The sequence below is a fragment of the Anabas testudineus genome, chromosome 9 (genome assembly GCF_900324465.2).
Source record: "Anabas testudineus chromosome 9, fAnaTes1.2, whole genome shotgun sequence".
NCBI classification, from domain to species: Eukaryota; Metazoa; Chordata; class Actinopteri; order Anabantiformes; family Anabantidae; genus Anabas; species Anabas testudineus.
Window position 1 is genome coordinate 11,586,805 of NC_046618.1, and position 20,203 is coordinate 11,607,007.

The 20,203-nt window shown below is 42.9% G+C and overlaps 1 protein-coding gene across 1 annotated transcript; it reads left to right on the forward strand.

The window, feature by feature from the left end:
* The first annotated feature begins 351 nt into the window (after positions 1-351).
* On the forward strand, positions 352-18,075 carry epg5 (ectopic P-granules autophagy protein 5 homolog (C. elegans)). The gene is made up of 46 exons (XM_026342846.1): positions 352-471; positions 853-1,023; positions 1,227-1,886; positions 2,332-2,592; positions 2,701-2,899; positions 3,001-3,137; positions 3,244-3,351; positions 3,453-3,526; positions 3,702-3,810; positions 3,940-4,054; positions 4,151-4,301; positions 4,411-4,572; positions 4,661-4,818; positions 4,923-5,074; positions 5,342-5,482; positions 5,606-5,767; positions 5,843-5,965; positions 6,071-6,333; positions 6,426-6,566; positions 6,673-6,817; positions 7,046-7,243; positions 7,554-7,661; positions 7,754-7,876; positions 8,055-8,221; positions 8,312-8,545; positions 8,654-8,777; positions 8,896-9,040; positions 9,281-9,452; positions 9,551-9,713; positions 9,803-9,945; positions 10,054-10,210; positions 10,768-10,962; positions 11,055-11,268; positions 11,892-12,067; positions 12,220-12,427; positions 12,547-12,622; positions 13,037-13,140; positions 13,233-13,408; positions 14,001-14,231; positions 14,308-14,517; positions 15,390-15,534; positions 15,626-15,868; positions 16,135-16,348; positions 16,498-16,716; positions 16,843-16,957; positions 17,060-18,075. Exons 2-46 carry the CDS (start codon positions 970-972, stop codon positions 17,240-17,242), a joined length of 7,758 nt encoding a protein of 2,585 aa, XP_026198631.1. The 5' UTR covers positions 352-471; positions 853-969; the 3' UTR covers positions 17,243-18,075.
* Positions 18,076-20,203: the final 2,128 nt, after the last annotated feature.

A 20,203-nucleotide genomic window follows, 5' to 3' on the forward strand; every position in this document is an offset into this window, starting at 1 on the left:
CATAACCTGTATCAACGTAAATGTAGCCTAGTTCATTACTTACTACAGTTATTTATACTGTACATTGTACGCGTCTTCTCACACTGGACATACTGGTCATATTTCAAAGTTAAAAAGTGACCTTACTAATGCAGTATAATGGCTCCTAGCCAACATTTTGGGTTGCCAAGGTGTGAAAAATCCTAATGTGCAACTTTTACCTGGGTGTCTGTTCATCTTTTTAGCCCTTTAATTTAGTAAACTTCACCAGTAAGGGTTTGTGAAGCAGGACATCTGTATAAACCTTTTTAGCAGAGCGAGGAAACTCAGTTTGGCTTCTCCGGGATTCCGTAGAGAGGTGGAGTAGTCACGTGGTCCAAGATCGCGATAGAGGAGTTCCTGGAAGAAACAAAACAAATGACAGCTGACCACCGGACGGGGCCACCGACGCATGTCACTCACCTCGATGTGTTGACATTTTCTTTTGACAATGTGAGCAATAATACGGAACACTTAGAACCACTGGGGGATAAATTACAGTACAGAAATGCATCGTAGCAGGCTAGCAGCTAATCGTTAGCCTAGCTTTCCCTTGTTTAAGCTTCTTCGGTTGTGTAGCTAAGTAGAGTTTATCCGCATAGACTGGTTTCGATTTCCAAAAATGTTTTCTCTGTATACTGTGTTTATGCTAAAATATCTGCAAATTGTCACCTGGATATCATCCGTGAGTGACTTTTCTCTGTTGACCATACCGGAGTGTTTTGTTTACTACTAGTGTCAGTGTTTATCTTGATGACATAGCCACTGGCTGCTTATCACAGAACAGACCTTGCTAGCTATTCCAGCTAATTGTTGCGGTTTGTGTCTGTGTAGGGTACATATGAGGACTGATCGTTTTCAGCTCATGGTTTCCACAAGGAGACATCGCAATCAACTGTATGTCAGTGTGATCTGAACAGTGGAAAAGGCTGAGTTGACATTATACTAAAGATGGAGGCTGTAAGACCAAAGAAGACCAAGGCAAAAACCAGCGGAAAGTCACAGGTAATTAAAGCAGTCATTTTTGCATTATTACATGTTTTTTTGAGGTGGAAGAAAGCTTGATCTCTTCTAACGAGGATTGGTTTGATAGAACACAGAGCTTACAGAGTTAGCTCTTCAGTCACACGTCCTGTGTCACATGCATAAAAAAAAAAACTATAGCACAGGCTGAAAATAAGTGACATCTTAATGTCTGTTTTCAACAGGCCAGGAAGCAGAAGCAGACAGAAGAAGAAACAAGACCCACAACTCCCTCAGCTGTTTGTGATGAGGCCTCCAACTCTGGCTTCACTGACATCCCCCTCAGTCTGCCATATCAGGAACCAGAGGAGGAACCAAAGGACCCTGTTCACCCTGATGAGGCCACAGAACAGCCTTCAGAGCTGTACTCTGAGAAGCAGCAGACCTCCTCATCAAAGGCCTTATCCACATCAGTGTTAACTAATGTTTTACAGTCAAGTCTGATTTTGTCAACAGAGTCATCACAGGTTACAGAGCATCTGACTGAGTCAAAAAACGAGGAAGAGGAGCAGTGTGGAGTAGCAGCTCAAAGTGCTGAGCCTAAAGTTACACCACATGCCACAGAGTTGAGCACAGTCACACAATCATGGAATCATCCAACACAGTTTGAGATCACAAATGCGCCAAGTGCTCCTGCGCTCTACCCATCTCTCCCTACACTGGAGGGGAGCGCTGTGATACAGCTCAGTGAGGAAGCTGTTAAAAATGGTGCAAAAGGACCTGCAGTGTTGGCACTTCCTGAGCAGGAATCTTCTCCTTTGAGTTTTCAGCCTCTGGAGTCTGTAGCTGAACTTTCCAGGAGCAAACTCTACCCAGAGTTACCCCAAAGAGCTCCAGAAATTCAGGTAATTTTACTTACCAAGAGATAACTTTAAGTTTAGTAATTAATGTAGTTGTGTAAGTGTTTAAATGTTAAAAGTCAGAATAGGTTTAATTACACCACATAGTGCTCACTCTAAGTCATTTTCTAATGCAACTGCACACACATTCCACATAATTGACTTTTAAATATGTTTTAAATGTGAATTTAAATATTAACTTAATAATTCATATATTATGTAAATAGACTCCATTTACCTAAGTGAGGGGGCCAAAAACTTCTTAATAAAGGGCACTCTTCTACAACTTCACCAATCGCTGTGACCTCAAAAATAAATATATAGTAGAATTATCACCTTTCGTCAGTTTAAAAATTGCCTTAGGTAACTTAAAACTTAAATTTTGTCCTTATATAACATACATATGTATTAATATGTGAAATTATCTCAACTCATGTTTTGCATTGTGCAGCCCTTCTCACTGGAACAGCTCAGTGTCTGGGAGCCAGGTGGAGGTTTGCAAGCTTGGACAGAGGGCGTTGAAGTGTGTGCAGCCCAGTTTTGTGCCCTTGCCCGGCAGGAGAACCATGAACTGACTGAACTGCTGCAGAATTACTGGCGCTGCCGCAGACAGCTGACCCAGTCACACACACAGCTGCACACACAGTCTTCTGACTGTAAGAGCACACAGAACCGTCTCTGGAGCTTCAGAGATGAACAGCTTACACTTCAGGTTTTTTTTTTGTTTGTTTGTTTTTTGAATGAGTAAGCAAAAACGAATAGTAAACTTTAATTATCTTCTGTTGTCATAAAATGTTTAATAGAATTTATGTCCCAACAGGGAGTATGTGCAGACCAGTCCAAGGTGTGTGGGTATCATCGATTCCAGCAGGCAGATTTCAGTCAGACTGTGATGGCTGAGCTGAAAAGGCTGTTTGAAACTCGCAGTGAGCTGCTCCATCAGAAGGTGGCACTACATGCGTACACTGCTCTGCTGTCACGCCTCCAGGTGGAATCGTGCCTGTATCATCTGCTAAAAGGTGAGACTGAAGTAGCCCTAATATGCCTCTTAAATAATACTTTTATGTTCTCTTATATACTTTCTATATATTTTTTCTTGTTTGTTTCATTTTGTTTTCAGATTGTTCTGGCAATCAAACACAGCCTTGTTCTTTACAACCCTTGAAAGAGGCCATCAGTGTCCTGTTTAGTTTCACACGTAGAGTCCTCGATGACACACAGTTCCAGACAGACATCCATCACTGGCTGGAGCGATTGGTATAAATACATATTCAGACACTATGTGTCTTTACAACCTTCTTGTTTCACTGGTCGAGGTATTTTGTTGTTGTGTATTCTCACATGGTCGTGGTCCACTTGCCAGGTCGCAGTCCTTTTGCATGTTGGAGGATCAGGAGAGCATCTGTATCTGCTGTGCCATCTTCTGTGCTGCCCTGCTGGGGTGGGAAAATGGGCTGCATCCTTCCTTCAGGTATGAAGTTACTTTAGTTCATGTAATTAATCCTTAATTAGTTGTTGTCATGTCAGTGGTTGTACATACAGATGATGAGAGTTCTCATTTTGCTGTCACAGATTCAGGTCTTGGGCAACGCCACTGGGGTGCAGCACTTTATGCAAGCTCTGGCCATCTTAATGTCACCTGCCAGGTAAATAAATTAGCCCTCCCTCTAAAATCACTCTTTCTTATCTACTGATTTTAAACTGATTTTAAACACCTCAGTTTTTACAGTGTGTCTTTGTTTTTTCACGTGACACCTGGTCATCCTTTCAAAGTCTAATAACCTCACATGGTTGACCAGTAGCTTTTCTGTTTTCATTCAGACACCGTGCAGAGTTTCTGGGCCATATGAAACCATGTGAGAGCCAGAACTCAACAGCTTCTGGGCCTCAGTCTGGCAACTGGACATTAGTGGATGAAGGAGGAGAGGAGGTAAATTTATAAAGAGACAATAATTGCATTTATTTATATATACCTTATCAAATCAAGGTATGATTATGACCGAGCCTGTCATGACTTTAACATTGAACTTCTAATTGCCCTGCTGTTTACTGTGTTTAGGATGAAGATCCAGAGAGCAGCTGGTTACTTCTATGTGAGGAGGATCTTATCTCCATGCTGACCCAGTTCCCGTTCCGGCAGCTCTACTCACACATGCTGGGGATGAGCAAGGACGGTAAGCAAGTCTGTCTTTTTCTGTCTGTTGGTTTGGGTTAGGAGTAGGGGGACCATCATTGTATGAAATGACCAACCACTTTTCCATTGTTTCCAGGTGTGTATGAACCCCAGTCCTGCTCCAGTCAGAAGATGATGCGTGTGTTTGCTTTCGCATCATCACTCATCGAAATTCTCGCTCTTGGCCTACAAACTTACAACAGAGCTCGATACAGACAGCTCGTCAAACGAATCGGACACATCATGCGGTTAGTGCACCAATAATTTACGCAAAAGCTGTATGCTCAGGCTTGTTAGGCCATTGTATAAAACAGCATTAAATATCTATATATTTTTGTCATCCCTCTTTTCTTTCAGAATGACAGTGTGTTATGTCAGTGATCACTGGGCCCAGTATGTGAGTTTAACTGGTGTTGCTGGCTCCAGCGCTCAGGTACACTCCCTGTCTTTGGACAAACTGCAGCTGGAATATGACCATCTCTTCCTCAGAGCAGTGTTACATGTGCTCAGAAACAAAAGGTGAGGGACCTACATGTGGTTTATCTCTTAACTGGACTATTACCTCTTAATGAACTATTACATTTATTTTCTGTTTCCTCTCTCACAGGCTGGGCATTTGGTTGTTTATGTCCGAGATGCCTTATTGGACCTTGTCCAGTTCTATGCTTTGGAAAGTCCTTTATGTTATGCAGTGTGCAGAGACAGCAGGACTAGAAACACTCAGTACTGCTAGTGACACACACTCCTGTATTCAGGCTCTCAGAGGTACCAGTGTACACACCTAACATACATACATACAACATATCGTCTCTGCCTTTCTCTATTAGCTTTTCTCTAACCACTTATGAATCACACTGTCTCTTTTACAGACCCAGAGCACCAGAAGAGATTTGAGCAATGGCTGTGTGAAGTGAATAGCTCTGACGGCATCTCCCTCCTCACTGCACTTGCACACATGGCTACACCGACACAACACTCTGACCCCGCCTTTATCACCACTATAACTCTGCTGATTTACCAGGTAGACACAGAATAAAACCCTAGAACAGATGTTAAATAAAGTAGATTCTGCATAACTCAAATTTTATGTTGAGTGGATGATGTAAAATATTTACAAACATTTGAACATGTACAAAACTTACCAACACTTAACAAAACCTATATTCAGGTAATTTAATTTAATTAATTTAAATGTATCATTTTTCTACTGAAGCATAGAGGAAGCTAAAGTTTCAAATAAAATATTCTTTAAAAATATTAAAAATGTTTTTTCTTATTTTTGTCTTAGGTGTCTTATGTCAGTGTCTCCACCAGAGAAACTTACTCTAAAGTTGGGAGGGAGTTGTTGGCTGCCATAGCAACAGCCCATCCTTATGTCATATCAGTGCTCCTGGAGAGACTGAGAGAAACCATACAAACTGTAGGAATGGTTGGTATTGATATCTTCTAATGCCTTTTAGGATTTAGCAGCAAATAAATCTGCATTCTCAAGAAAAAGTTGGCAAATGCCAAACATATCAAACATTTTATTTTCTCTGTTTTTGTGTGTTAGGTGGCTCTGTACTTGTGTAAAGAGCTGCCACTGAGCCTGTGGCAGCCACAACCAGAGGAAATATGTGTGATCGGAGCCTGGTTGCTTCAGCATCCTCTGTCTGCTGTAGAGAACCGGCTGTCCTGTGTTATCCTAGAGGGTCTGAACTGGGGTTACACACAGGTAGTTGTGGGTGTGTTAAAAATTATTGAAGCACACAGTTGTAAGTCGGATGACTGAACCCGTTTCCTCTTGCAGGATGGTTCTTTGGCCCTGCCTTCATCTCTTCACAGTGAAGTGGCTCTGCTGGTGGCTGAAGCCTATCAGAAGTACCTTACTGATAAACCATACAGTGGCCTCATATCAGAGGGAATCAAACAGGTGACACATCCACCTGTTAAATAATAATTAGTGTGGCCTTTATTGGGTCCATCTAACAAAATTACGTCACTGTTTTTGCATCTGTCCGTTCTTTCTTTCCCTCAGGTGTCTTACCTTGCCAGTGTCCTTCGATTGGGTATCTCTCCTGAAGCATCCTTTAGCCAGTGGGCTTGGCAACTGTTGCTAAGACTGAAGCTCCATAGCAATGCCCAGAACCCTAAAGGAGCGTGGTCAGTCCCTGCTTTGGCATCAAACCCACCTCCAGAGCTCACGCACTCTCCCAGCATGCACTCTGTTCTCAGAGCTGTTAAAGCAGGCATCCCTATTGGAAGCTACCTGTCCATTGCCATGACAACAGTGGGACACAGGTTTGTACTCACGCATAAACTAAAACCTATGGACGGATTATACAGAGAGTTAAAATGAAGTTAATCCACTTTTTATATGTGTGTTTTTCTAGTCTGGAACACTTTTGTACAGATGGAGTCGGTTTGTTGAAGAATCTGATTCAGTCTCGCCATCTGAGAGCAGCTGTGCATCTGCTGGATAACATCCTACCCCCAACCTACCCTCTCAGCTTCTACCTGCTCAACAACGCTCAGTAATAAAGACATTTTCTTGGCACACAGCATCTAAACACCCAGAAAGAAAGGGGTTTATTATAGCAAATATTCTTAATGTTGTCCTTGTCTTTCTGTTTGTGCCAGGTTTGTAAGTTGTATCCAGTTATTCTTGCAGTACGACAGCGTGTGTCCTCAGAGTGTGACACAGCAGGTCACTCATCGGGTTGCACCTCTCCTTACAGGAACGATCTATGGAGACAATGTCCGACTACTCAACAGTGTCATTCAGGTTTGTCACAAATACATATGGGATATGTCTTTTATAATACAGCTATATTTCAGTTCATCAGCCATAATATATAAGGAGTGTATAATGATTAGAAGAAAAATTTAGACTTAAGACTTAGATTCTACTAACATGAAGCTTATTAACAAGACCTTTAGAAGTTGTTTTGGACTGTACATTTAAACATCCAAATTAAAGGTGACGTGTAAATGTGTGTGTTTTATTTGCCAGAGTCATGTGGTGGAGAGTTCACAGCCTGGTCGTGTCGGAGCTGCTGCAGTGCTGGAGTTTTGGGTGGGGATTCTGATTCAGCAGAATTTGTGGTACAGAGACAAAACAGTGTTATTCCTAATGGATCAGATCTGCTGTGCTGCATTCACACACCACCAGGAGGAATATGTGCAGAAACTACTGTACCAGCAGCATAAGGTATTTATTTACTAAGTGTTGTTAGAGCTTTGCATTATGTAGGAATTCTCAGGGGTCTCAAAGGGGCAGATGCCTGATTTTTAACTTTGTAAATTGTCTGTACTCTGTACTAATACTGCATTAACATTTCACATTCAGAGGAAGAGCAAGAGCTTGGTGTTGCTAAAAATTTGAACTTTTAGTGCTATACTAGCAACAGGCCTACCTAGTTAATCCACACCATGATGAAACACTACCATTCATCATAAACAACAACAAAGACAGCGGCACCAACGGTGTTTGTGATTCTTTTTATAAAATTTTCATGCAGAATGCCTTGGGTTACCATGGAGATCGAGGACTGCTCTCCTCCCTGGTTGGCTGGATTGCTGGAAATGCCACACCCTCCTTCATAGAGGGCCAATCGCTCAGTGAAGAGGTAAGGGTCCCCACAGCACCAACGCTGTGCATTATTCATCATAGTAGTAAAGTTTTCAGCCCTCCTGACAGACAGGTGCTGTGTTTCTGCAGGTTTGGTTCGCCTGGTTGGTGCTGAATATGGAGGGGTTGTTTGAGGAAGATTCTCAGCTGAGACGCTGTGTTGAACAAGAGCTCCTGTCTGAGCCAAATATCTCCCCAGAACAAGCCTTAAAGGTATACACAAAGTTATACAGTATATTTGTTGAGGTGGAAATACCAGGACTATTGTATAATTGGTATTGATCAGATCAAACATTCAGTATCATTTAGCACTAAGAATTGACAACTGCTGGTCCATGATTCTGGGTGTTGTATATAGATCATATTAACAGTGTGTCTGTGTCTAAGCCAGAAGGCGCAACAGAGACTGAAGTTGCCAGTAGCCCCATCTCTGCAGCGGCTGCAGGTGTATCGCTGGGCATGTCAGGCTTTAGCCACACCCCCTGACCATCCCCTGCTTCCTTTGGTCTGGCAGAAGTTCCTACAGCTCTACCTCAGGCAGCCTGGGCCTGAGTATGGGTATAGTGCATACAAAAACATATATCCTTAGCCAAATAAATCCGGAGAAGATACCCTATATAATGTCTGTTTGTGTTTGGTGTCCACCAGGCTGGCTCCAGGAGGATGTATCGGGCAAAGGTTCTTCCAGGCTTCATCTCTGGCCGCTATACTTAAAGATCTGAGGCAGAGAATTCAGGATGTGTCTGATTTTCACCATGCTGCCAGTCAGGCCCTTAGGGTGCCCCCACCCGCACCATCATCAGATAGCCAGGGTAAAGAAGCCCTGGACAATCTCCATCCTCCTTATCTCACCTCCCCTCAGCTACACACAGAACTAGTCAGGTAGGTCCCTTATGTTTAATGTGTGCATTCTTTCATATTCTTCAGCAGATACTTGCAGCCATTTTTATGTGTAGGGCTCTCAGATCTCAGCTAACTGGTTGTCTGCAGGGTGTTTGGTGTGTTTGCTGTGTGGATGGATGACGAGACTCTGCAGAAACAAGAAGTGTACCTTCCCTCTCTTCCTCCAGAGTATGAACCACATAGACTGGCACAGGTCATGCAGCGGCAACAGGTGTTTGTGTCTCAATATGTCTATATGTGTCTGAATTTTTGAATAAAAACATAAGACAGCTGTGGTGTATTATATCATATTGTTCTTACATTTTACTGTGTGTCGTGTTTTCTTGTAGGAGCTGTGGCTGGAGTATGTGGACCAGGAGCGTCTACAGTATGATGTGAGGGAAGTTTTATCTCTGTGGGAGAAGGTACAGAGTGAGCCAACCTTCCTGCACAGACAAAACACTGGCTTCACCAACTTCACCAGCCTCAACAATGGTACAAAGTCTAAAGTGTTATAAAAGCTGAAGCAGATACCCAGTAGCATGGTGAACTATGATAATGATGTTCACAGTGAGCATAAACACACATTCATAAATTCAGTATCAATAATATTTCAGCAATAATAATTACTTTTTTTTTTTAGAATCCTAAAACGATTTCAACCTATTTGCATGAAATGTTCATGAGATGTTCTCCATCCGTTTGATGTTCTGCTCGATGTCTCTGTGTGGACAGCAAGCGAGCGCATCCTGTCCAACTTGCAGAAGCATCCAGTTCCCCGTCCAGCTCCAGAGCTGCAGCAGCAGAGGGCTCCTGTGGCTGAAGTCCCCACAGCCTGTCTCACTGACTCTAAAGCTGCTGCTGAACTGCTACAGCAGGACCTCAGCATTCTGCAAGACCAGGCCAGGTATAATAGAAATCTACAAACATCATTGTGCACACATACAACCACAGGAATGCAAACTTATTACACACTCAGTCAAAAATGCTTGTTTTTAATTTCAGGATTGCAGTGGCTCGTGAGGCCCAGCAGGTGGCAATGGAGCAGGAGCTGCTGGAGAGTCTTCCTCTATTATATAAAAACCAACCAGAACAAGTCACTATGGCCCTGGAGTGTAAAGGAAAGGGAGGGCAGCCATGCCAGGGACCTGCAAACATCACTGTCACAGTACGACCACTAAAACTGCAAACTAGTCACATTTTGTACATTTTGTAATTTCTTCGATATAATAAATGTTTTTCCGGGTTACCATGCAGTGTGAGCGTGTCCAGAGACAGGAGGCAGTGCAGACTCAGATAACGTCACTGCGCAGGGACATCAAGAAGCTCCAAACTGACGCCATGGCTCCTCCACCTCAGAGCCTGGCACAGGCTGCTGTCCACACTGAGAACTTCATCACGTTAGTATAAAGAGATCACTTTAAATATGTGTATTATCATAGTTCATATTAACAAAAAGGTAGATTACATTATAAACACTGATGTTTTGACATCAACTGTGTACTCAGGGCTCTGGTGAATATCTATAAGGCACAGAAATCAACGGCAGTGCAGCAGGTTGGCGTGTCAGTCTTTTACCAGGTGGTCTCCTTTGTGTGTGAAGACACACTGCGACATCCACCAACACGCCAGTACCTCTCCTCCTGTGTGGAGATCCTGGGACAGGTGCGCATACGCCCACACAAACATACTTACACATCGTATTTAGAACAAAGTATTTCTAGTAAGCATTTTTTAGCTTTGTTTAAAATACCCACCGTTAATTTGTTGTGTCTTTAAGGCCCAAGATATATTCACTACCTCCCCTCTGGTTAACCTCTGCACTTAAAGTTATCAAAAAAACCTAAAATGCCAAAAAGAACAAAAAAATCCCCTAATTAAAAAAATTAAAAACACATCTAACAACCCATCACGCAGCACACTCACAAATACAACATCAGCATTTGGGTAGTTATCTTACACAATATTCTTTACACATCTACTCAAATATAGGCATGTGTGCATGTACACCTGAAGACAGGTAAAAGAAATCACCAGCAAGGAAGTCACATAAGCAAAGGCAAGCAAGGAGACCGCCTACTGCTGAGCAGACACAGCGAGGGGATAAACGGGGCATTACTGTGACTAATTGAACAGATTAAAGGAGCAGCTTTACTCTCTAGCTGAACATAATTTATTATAGAAGTTGCTCGTAAATTGTGTTATCACTGTTTCGTGTGTAGGTCTTTATCCAGGGTAATGCAGAGCAGTGCGGCCGTGTCCTGAAGACCATCCTGGAGCAGAGGCGCCTTTGCCCTCTCCTTTCCCCATTCTTCACTCCTAACGCAGCACCCAGTCAACTCGTCTCCCTCTACCAAGACATTGTGACATCCTTACACCTTGACAGCGCTGATGTCATTTTCATGCTGCTCACTAAGGTTAGTCCTGACACAAATGCAATATTACTAAAACACAGGATATACCTGTAGCAGCCCATTTACAGCATCCACGTCTGTGCCTCCTCCTGTAGTTTGATTTGTCCCATTGGCTGAATGAAGCCCACCCTGTGTTTTCGGAGAGAAGCCGTTTGCTGGACTTGATCCATGGAGCAATGTGTGTCTGCGGCCGAGACCCAGAACCTGAACTTCTCACACCTTTTCATCTTTTTACCAAACACTGGACCTGGCTTTTACGCCACCATTTCCCTGACCACTACAGTGACTGTCTGCGTCTACTAATGAATAGTAAGACACAGAGAGTGTGTGTGTGTGTGTGTGTGTGTGTGTGTGTGTGTATAAGTGTAACAATTAATTAATTAACTAAGAAAGCCATCTTAAATCACTTAAGCATTCAAAATACCTTTTTAGACTACCTTAAATTCTTGCCTATAGGGCATCACACAATAAAAGGTTAGACCACATCAGACTGCACACTAGCTCTGAATTAAAACCAGTGAATTGTTTGAGAATGGCATTTAACAGCAGCTTTCCTTTCTTGTTACACATACGCAGTTACAAAGAACTGCTTTGAAAAGTCTTGTTGTTCCTCGTCCAAGTGATTCAGAGAAAACACATTCATGCCTTTGAAAGCGTGCCGCCTACTCCTCTTCCCACCAACAAAAAGATCAAATTAATTAATGAACACCATCAAAGTTAGCTGAATCGTTACTTCAATCTACAAAATCAGTCCTGCACCCAAAGTGCGGATCTATGAGGTAATTTATCACCTCATCGACACACACAACATTGTTTTTTGTTATAGTCTTATGAAATTAGATGTCAAATGGAGCCACAAATGCAAACCCTCAAAATATAAAGTTTTGTATCAAGAATATTAATTTCAGATGTTTAATGTAAAACCTCACCAGGCTCGTCAAACCAGCTACTGAGTCCAGAGTGCTGGAAGGTGACTCTACGAGTGCTGGGCTGTTTACCTCCACTCCGCAGCAGCAAAAACAAAGCAGAACAAGTGCTCAACACATCTGATGTCTCCAGCCGTGCTGCCTCTCCCTACAGGGCCCCGATTAGCCTTTCTCCTCAGCAGGTAACAAATGGTGTTGGTATTAGACTTAAATCTTTAATAGCTAACATCAGCTTGCATCATGTATCAGAGTCAAACGAGACGAAGATTGCGAGATGTCATAGTATCATTACTACAACTGTGTGATGCTTTGGCCTTTCATTGGTTGCTAACAGGTGGATGAGACAGTTGAGTGGCTGAGTGATTATTTCCTACGGAGTCGTGTCAGCAAACCGGACCTCCGCAGCTTCGGCCTTTACTCTGCCTGGACTCCCTACATCAGCGAGGTTGTTTCCTTCTGGGAGCATCTGATTGGATGTCTGATCAACGTGCACTTCAGCAGTTGTGCCAGAGAGCCAGTGGGCAGCAGTAAAACAATAAAAGGTAACTGAAAACTGGTAGGAAGACCTGTGATCATCATCATTTATAATGTCTGTCTTGATTTGTGCATATCCTTTTTCTTATCTGTGATTATAAAGAGACATGTATTTGCACTCTCGCAGCTGTGCAGGATCTTCACAGTAAGATTATAAAGCTGTTCAAGCCTTGGATCTTCCCTGTGGATACTGATGATGCCAGGTAAGTGTGTCACATCCTCAGATCTCAGTCACTGGGTTTAGACGGAGGAGAGGCTCTGCCAGTGGAACAGATGAGCACATGCAGAAGACCAGAAAGGGCAGCAGATAAAAAACATCCGTAGTTCATTAGCTGAATCTTTTTTTCTGCAGGTATACTTCTTTTTTCAGGTGGCTGGCAGATGCTTGTGATGTTGTAGTACTACAAATCTACAGAGAGATATTCTTTTGTCTTTGATGCACGCTGTTTGTTACATAAAATTGAACACAAACAGCACACAGAAGTTGTTTACTTTTTAGCAGTAGTTCAATCTCACCATATTAAGGTTTCCAATGTGGCCAAAAGTTTGTACAGTGATTCTCCTGGTGTTTGTCGTGGTAAATAGAAAATGTCAGTATGTGTGTCTCTTTGTCTCAGCAACCTCAAGTGTTACCCCTGGCTGGAGACAGATGCAAGTACAGCAGGATGCATGGTCACACTGTATGCTCAAATCACTGACACTCTGCACCTTAAATTCAGAGGTGGGTTCACACATGAATTTATGTTTTTGTGCTGCCATAATTTGTTGCCTGCTTGTCAGTTAAAGTCGTTTATGACATGCGTTTGGTTGCAGATCGTTTGCTCCCAGGTCAAAGAGGGGCTCTGTGGCTGTGTATGATGCAGTACTGTGAGAGCTGCACATCTCCCCGTACACCTGAGTACCTTCTGTACTTGTACCACACACACCTCCGCAGCCTTCCTTGGAGACATCTGCACCCTGACACTCAGCTCATGGAGCAACTCTTCAATGTGAGACGCTCTACCCTCATCTACACTCATCCAGACATACATGACACAAGGGATCTTAATTTGAAACCTCTCTCCTTGGCTCCAGCTCCTATTATTAGCCTGACTTGACATAATTATAGTCTGGCCCTAGACTTTTAAAACCAAAATACGGAGGCTGCTTTACAGAATCTGCAGTGGTTAAATAGTATAACATAATGAATACAGAAATCAAAGTCCAGATACTGATACAGTAGTAGTTTGTTATCTATAAATACATAAATAGAGAAGAACACTAAAATAGGGATAGACACAAGCAGTAGAAAGGTAAAGGGACCTCTAACTAACTGTCACTTTCATAATTCAAACAATAATAAAATCCAGCTTTAGCCAGTTATCTGTTCTGGGTAGACCAGTCTATAACTTGGGATTACTTTCCATTATCAGCTTAGCCATAAATGTAAAGGTTATATTGAGGAGGAGTGAAACATAATGATGTACAGTATAATCAAAAATAAAAAATATTCTCTTTGAAGACTCAAGAGGTTTGTTTGTAGCTCTGTGTTTCATCCAGACTGCATATTTCTTCATTTTCCCATTTTTCCTGTTCCTGCAGGTGGAAAGAGGAAGTCCCAAGAGCTGTTTCCTGTTTCTGGGAGAGGTGTTATGTGAAGTTAACTGGGTCAGCGTCCTAAGTGACCACTTACAACCACCTCCCATGTCTATACCTACGACATATCCGACTCTACCAGACATGAGTACTCAGAAGGAGTCACACACTATGTTGGTCTATCTTCTATACATGCTGGTTTTTCTGGCGAAGGAGGAACAGCTCCTGAGTCAGCAGGTGAGTGTAGAGTCCTTTACATGTTTTCATTTGCCCATGTTCATATATTGTAATTGTATTCTTCCCCTATTCACAGGACTCACCTCTGCTGAGCCTTTTGGTCCAGTCTACCTCTCTGCCCTGGCATCAGCTGGACCAGACCTCATACCAGGACATTCTGGGATATGTTAGCACCCACTACCCTCCCTCTTTGTTGCTCAGTGCTGATTCTGCACCTCAGCTTCTACTGAAATCCCTGCGTAGTGCTGCTGGGCTCCACATCTGCCCCAGTGAAGCTCCACACCAGGTGAGATAATACAAAGCTGTTTGTGTTACAAGTTAAACATGAAAACAAGGACATATTAAGGCAGTATAAACCTCTTAAGGTTCTTCTAGACTGGATTATAGCTTAAAAATATTAAGGGTGGTTTAAACCTCAAAAAGTACTGTGTGTATTAACCCAGTCAAGGTTTTAAACATCACTCATGATTGAGTATTAAGACGTAAGTGTAATAACACGTCAATAAATGGGCAAACATATAAATATATACAGTGAATGTAAATATAGCTGTCATTGAGCAACTTTATTACATGGAGGAGCCCTAATGTTAAAGGACATCAGGATTCATGAGTGCACCTCCACTGCCTCCGGAAGGCACATCATGTGTAAAAGTGGGAGGCTTGGAATATCCGCATTAAATTTAGACTTAAACAGTTCAGCTTCCTATGCCAGCTCCGTGTCACTGTGCCAAATTACATAAATGTAACACGTAAATCTTTATTGTTGCTGTTGATACAGACCAACCGAAAGATAATTTATACACTGCTTTATGTTTTTCCAACATGGAGAAATAGTGGTTTTATACAGTTCTTTTAAAAATTACAAGCGCTGCTTCAAGATCCGCTCCTAAAAATATCTTTACATGAAAAGCTGTGGAAATCATCTTACATTACAGTGTCAAACATTGTCAAGCCAATACCTAAACAATGTTGTGACATTTAACCCTTTTAGGAGGCAGGAGCTCATGGTTTGGGGACACAGCCATTGTGTGCCCTGGAATATGTTTTATAGCATGTAGGAAGTGTTATAAATGACAACCAACATTCAAAGTATGTTTCTGTATAGTATTAGCCCAAACAAGCAGAAATCTAAAATCTCTGTTATGTTTCACCTGTCAGGAGGAGACGCTGAAGGCCGGAGTGTATGTGTGCTGGTGTGTGCAGTCTTTGGTGACTCTGGAGCAAGGAGGCAGCATCAACCTCAGCAACCTGGAGGCTCAGTTGGAAACACTTCTGGAGAGCATCATCACATTCAACCCACCAGGTCAGATGTCCTTACTGTCATTGTTAACATTAACACTAACAAGTGATCAGTACTTTTATCATTTATCAATTCCTCTGTATGTCCTCTGCAGAGACGGGTTTGGAGCAGAGGCACATGGCATTCTGCAGTCTCTTCAGCAGCGCTCTGGCTTTGCTAAACGGAGTGGGCGTCTCAACAGGCGAGGCACTTGCTGCTCATGTCATTACCTGGCTAGACAGGAAGGGGAGGGGCTTTCCCATTCTGCCTCTTCTCACAGCTTGCTCTCGCTGTCTTGCATCCGTGCGACATATGACGCGCATCATGGAGGCATGCATCACAGCATACTTCAACCACGGTAAGCAACGAAACACATAAGGGTTTGTTTTAGCTCCAACTAACTAACTAACTCCATCAAGCTCCAACAAATTACAACTATTGTACTTTTTCCGTGAGGAGTTCAGCTTGTGCAATATTTCAGTAAGAGGACACATGTTAAGAGGTCATATTTATAGGTGGCTTTGCGCTTTACATTTCTCTGTGTATCACTGTATATTTTAATGTGATACCAAGGACTCATGTTTTCTCCTCCCACTGTTGGTCTCTTTGTTTCTTCCTCTTTAGCTGAGGAGGAGTCTGTAGGTTGGGGTCCTGTGTTGGCGTCGCTGCAGGTGCCTGAGCTCACAGTGGAAGACTTTCTCTCAGAGAGCCAATCAGGAGGAAGCTTCCTGACACTCTATGCCTTCATCCTGCAGCGCCTCAATACTGAACATACAGCAGCTAATGAAAGGCGGACACTGGCTCTAATTAACACATGGACCAATCAGGTCTTCCCCAGGTTTGACCCCCCCTCCCCAATTATCCATTTCATTTCCTTGTTTGCGTTTTGAAGTTTTAATATCATTAGATTTAGTTATAACGTGTTGGAGTTAGTTTTCAGGTGTATTAACCAGTACACTTGCTATGATGTGTCTTGTGTGTGTGCAGTGGTCCAGGTGACGAAGCCAAGCTGTTTCTTTGGTGGCACAAAGCGCTGCATCTGTCAGCAGAACAGCTGCAGCCGCAGGCAGGCCAGACAGAAGTGTCGGGGGTTGTCATGAATCTGTTGAAGCTGCAAACCAGGCTGCTTCAGCTGGGAGAAGAAAGGCTGAACTCTGGACTGCTAGGAGCTATAGGCCTGGGGAGGAAATCCCCTGTTTCTAATAGGTAAGCTCACTACATTTTATCAGCAAATCAAGACACCTGGATGCCGGACACAGAGTAAAGTATGTATTTACCTTTGTTGACAAACATGCTGTTAATGTATATCTATGGAATCTGTTGTGAATTCAGGTTCAGGGTGGTAGTGCGCAGTCTGGCAGCTTTTCTGTCGGTCCAGGTACCATCAGAGACAGAGCTTCGACTCCAGCCCTCCACCGACTTGCAGCTCTCTGCAAAAGCACAGCAAGTATGTGCCAAAACTGCACATACAGTGTTTTCATTTTCTAGTCTGCAATTATCTCCTAAAAATAACCTGTGTTTTTCTCTTTTTTTTTTCCTGTGGATGCAGATGTTGGGGATGTTGGAGGCCATGCCCAGCAGTAAGCAGTATGCTGAGTTAGAGGACTCTGTGAATAAGGCTGTCCAGTTCATCCGCTACCCAGGACACTGTCTCAGAGACTCACCCCGACTTCTGGCCCTGCTGGCCAACCTTCTCTACCCTGATCTCAGATACCTACACATTATTCATTAACACTGACTTCATGTTGCGAACTATGAGGACTTTATACCTCTGTGGTAAATACAGTGACAGTAAATGTCTCTTCTGTGCAGACAAAATCTTACTGGAGCACAAAATGTCCAAGTATTGTCACTGAATTTGTTTTTGATTTGCTTGCTATTATCTTAGCAAGAGTAACATGTCTCGTAAGCGGGGCCTTTGTGTGACAGGAACTGTGAAAAATATCTTCTGACTGGTTTAGATCGTAAATCCAGTTCACAATGTGTTTAAAACACATTCTCGTACTTATGTCGGACCTTTCCTTGCACTTTGTATTTTGTTTCTCATGTTTATGCCTTGTTGCTTTTTATCTAACTTGCCTGTTGGTTTTCAACATGATCTATTCTTAATTTGAGAGGATGTTGCACATATTTATTGAAGTAGAATTGATTAATGAGAATTCTTCAGGAGATGTGAGTTTCACATCTGTAAGTGAGGGGGAAGAAACTGAAGGGTTCACAGATGATTCGAAGGAAATAGACAATTCCAGTAGGTGTATGACTTTAGTAGTACCTTCTTAAAATGGGGTGGAGGACATACAAGTAGTAGGATCCATTGCAAGATACAATAATCTAGCTATGAGCTACAATCTGAAATGTCTGCATCCTAAGTACTGTACACATCCAGATTCTGATACTTATACATATATACATACAGTAAGGGTGCTTCCTGTATGAAGTGATCATTTTAAGTAATGTAACATTTGCTTAAATTATGTTCATGTCCAGCCAAAAGTGCTTTCCTTGTTTCTGCCAAAGAGTTGTTGTTGTCATCTGCTGAGCTACTTAAACCTTTTTGACCAAGTACTCCGCTTGTTTCATTTTTCTCTAATGGGTACAAAACCTGCAGTCTGAACAAGCACATGCAATAGAAAATTCACATAAGTACCACTTAGATTGTGCCAAGCCACTTACAGTTGTGCACTATAACAAGTCACAGTACTGCTGGTATTACTAAAAGAGCAGAAATCTAATGTTGTTGGAGCTAGTATGTACACACAAATAGTACTGTGTGTGGTCATTTGAGGATAAAGGCAAACTGTAATTCAGATGAATCACACCTCCACACTGTTCTGTACATCCAAGCCATTCTTCGTCTTATCCTTGTCAGTTCACCTCTTCTGTTGCTCAGTGCCATCTCAATAATAAGCTCGCCTTATTTCCTGTGTTATGTGATGACTGTTAATGTCAAAAGCATTTTTTTCCTCATGAGTCAGTGATCAGGAATGGTTCTGTGGGGCTGCTGAAGGAGAGGAGGTGAAGTTCTGTCCAATAAAGGGAACTGAATGTCTCACAGCTGGTATTTAGCAATTGAACTCTGGGACCATGTGTTTTATATGCAGCCTCCGAGAGCAGGAAACTGATCTAAACTCCTTGGACAGGTGACATGGAGACGCACCTAAGTTGTAAAGAACAAGTCGAAAAAAGATCCAGACAGCAATTAGAGACACAACAAACTGTGCAGCCTCTGCAACAAAAGTGAAATCTGTCTTCCCTGTTTAACACTGCAGATGGTCAGACTGACATTAAAGGCTCCTTGTCTAAAAAGGCTGTTATTTACTGTGAGTCATTTGATTGGCATCCACATCCTGTTGTTTCCTGCATCTGTGTGAAGGTACAGTACATGTCCACAGCTGAAAGCACCTTTTTACAGAGATTGTTCAGGAGCTCTTTAAATTGAGCTGTGTTGCTTTTGTGTGCATATGTGTACGTGTAGCATCTTCATCTGATACCGCCACGTCTGTCTGGGAGAAAACCTCGCTTCAGGCAACAGTGGTCTCTATGGTTACAGGAAGGGTAGAAGTGAGAGAGGAGGTGGAGAGGACGGGGTGTTCTGAGGCTGAGAAAGGAAGATGCTTACAGACTCGCTCATTGCTGCCTCACTTCACACTCAAAAATGACCTCTGGTGTGTTGTGTAAACCCCTCATCTGTTGTCTCGAGCCACTGAATCGACCTCTCGTTCCCCCATCTTTCAGCTCAGGTGGTGGAGTACGCTGGAAGTAGTCGATATTTGTACTTCCTCTTGAACACTAGCCTGACATTACTCGTACCACGTTCACACACACAGACACACACACATATACACGCGCTCAGAGGACTGAGACAGTATTCCTGGCAGACGCATCCCTGTCTGGCAGATTCCCGTGTCACCATGGAAACCCAGCATCAGGCCAGGAATAGTTGTTCCTAGACTCTTTCAGTGCATACTCAGCGTTAGAGCAGCACGTGGATCAGCTCTCAGCGGTCATCGTTGGCAATTAGGATGCAGACACAAAACAAACAAGTGTTGTAGCAGCGTGATCATATTCTCTGATATCTGGGTGCTTATGAAAGAAATGTGTAAGAACGGTTGATTGTATAACATATGTGCTCACTTGGCACAGAGAGATGCACATTTCAGATCTCATTTGGACCGGATGTTTCCGACAGTGCATTGCAGTCAATTTTAACATGTTCCAGTGTCAGTCACAGGCTGAGTAGAGGACTCCATATAAATAAGACTCCACTGTTGACCAGTTGCTCTTCTGGGACAGCTGCATTGGCCCCAAGTCCCTCACTGCTGCCAAAATACACACTCATCAGCTGGACACAGAGGAATGTCGCTCCACATTCCCCTCAATAGCTGTGCAACACAGCGACTTGTCTAGGTGTTTGCGTTGTTTTCGGTGTTTTAATGCACACGCGTGCGAGAGCAAGTGTATATTTGCGTGTCAGACAGACTCCTCCGTGGAGACACCCACCCTTTTTTCGCACCTCCTCACCAGTCCTGTGGGGAGTGATGACTCAAGCTTAAATGAGTCTTTAGCTCTCGCTCTCACACACACACACTGACCCTGCAGAACAGAATCACTTCTCCCCGCTGAGTGTACCTTCCTGTGCACTTAACAGTACAAGTCATCAATAATGACTCAGACCTCCACTGCTGGTGTAGGT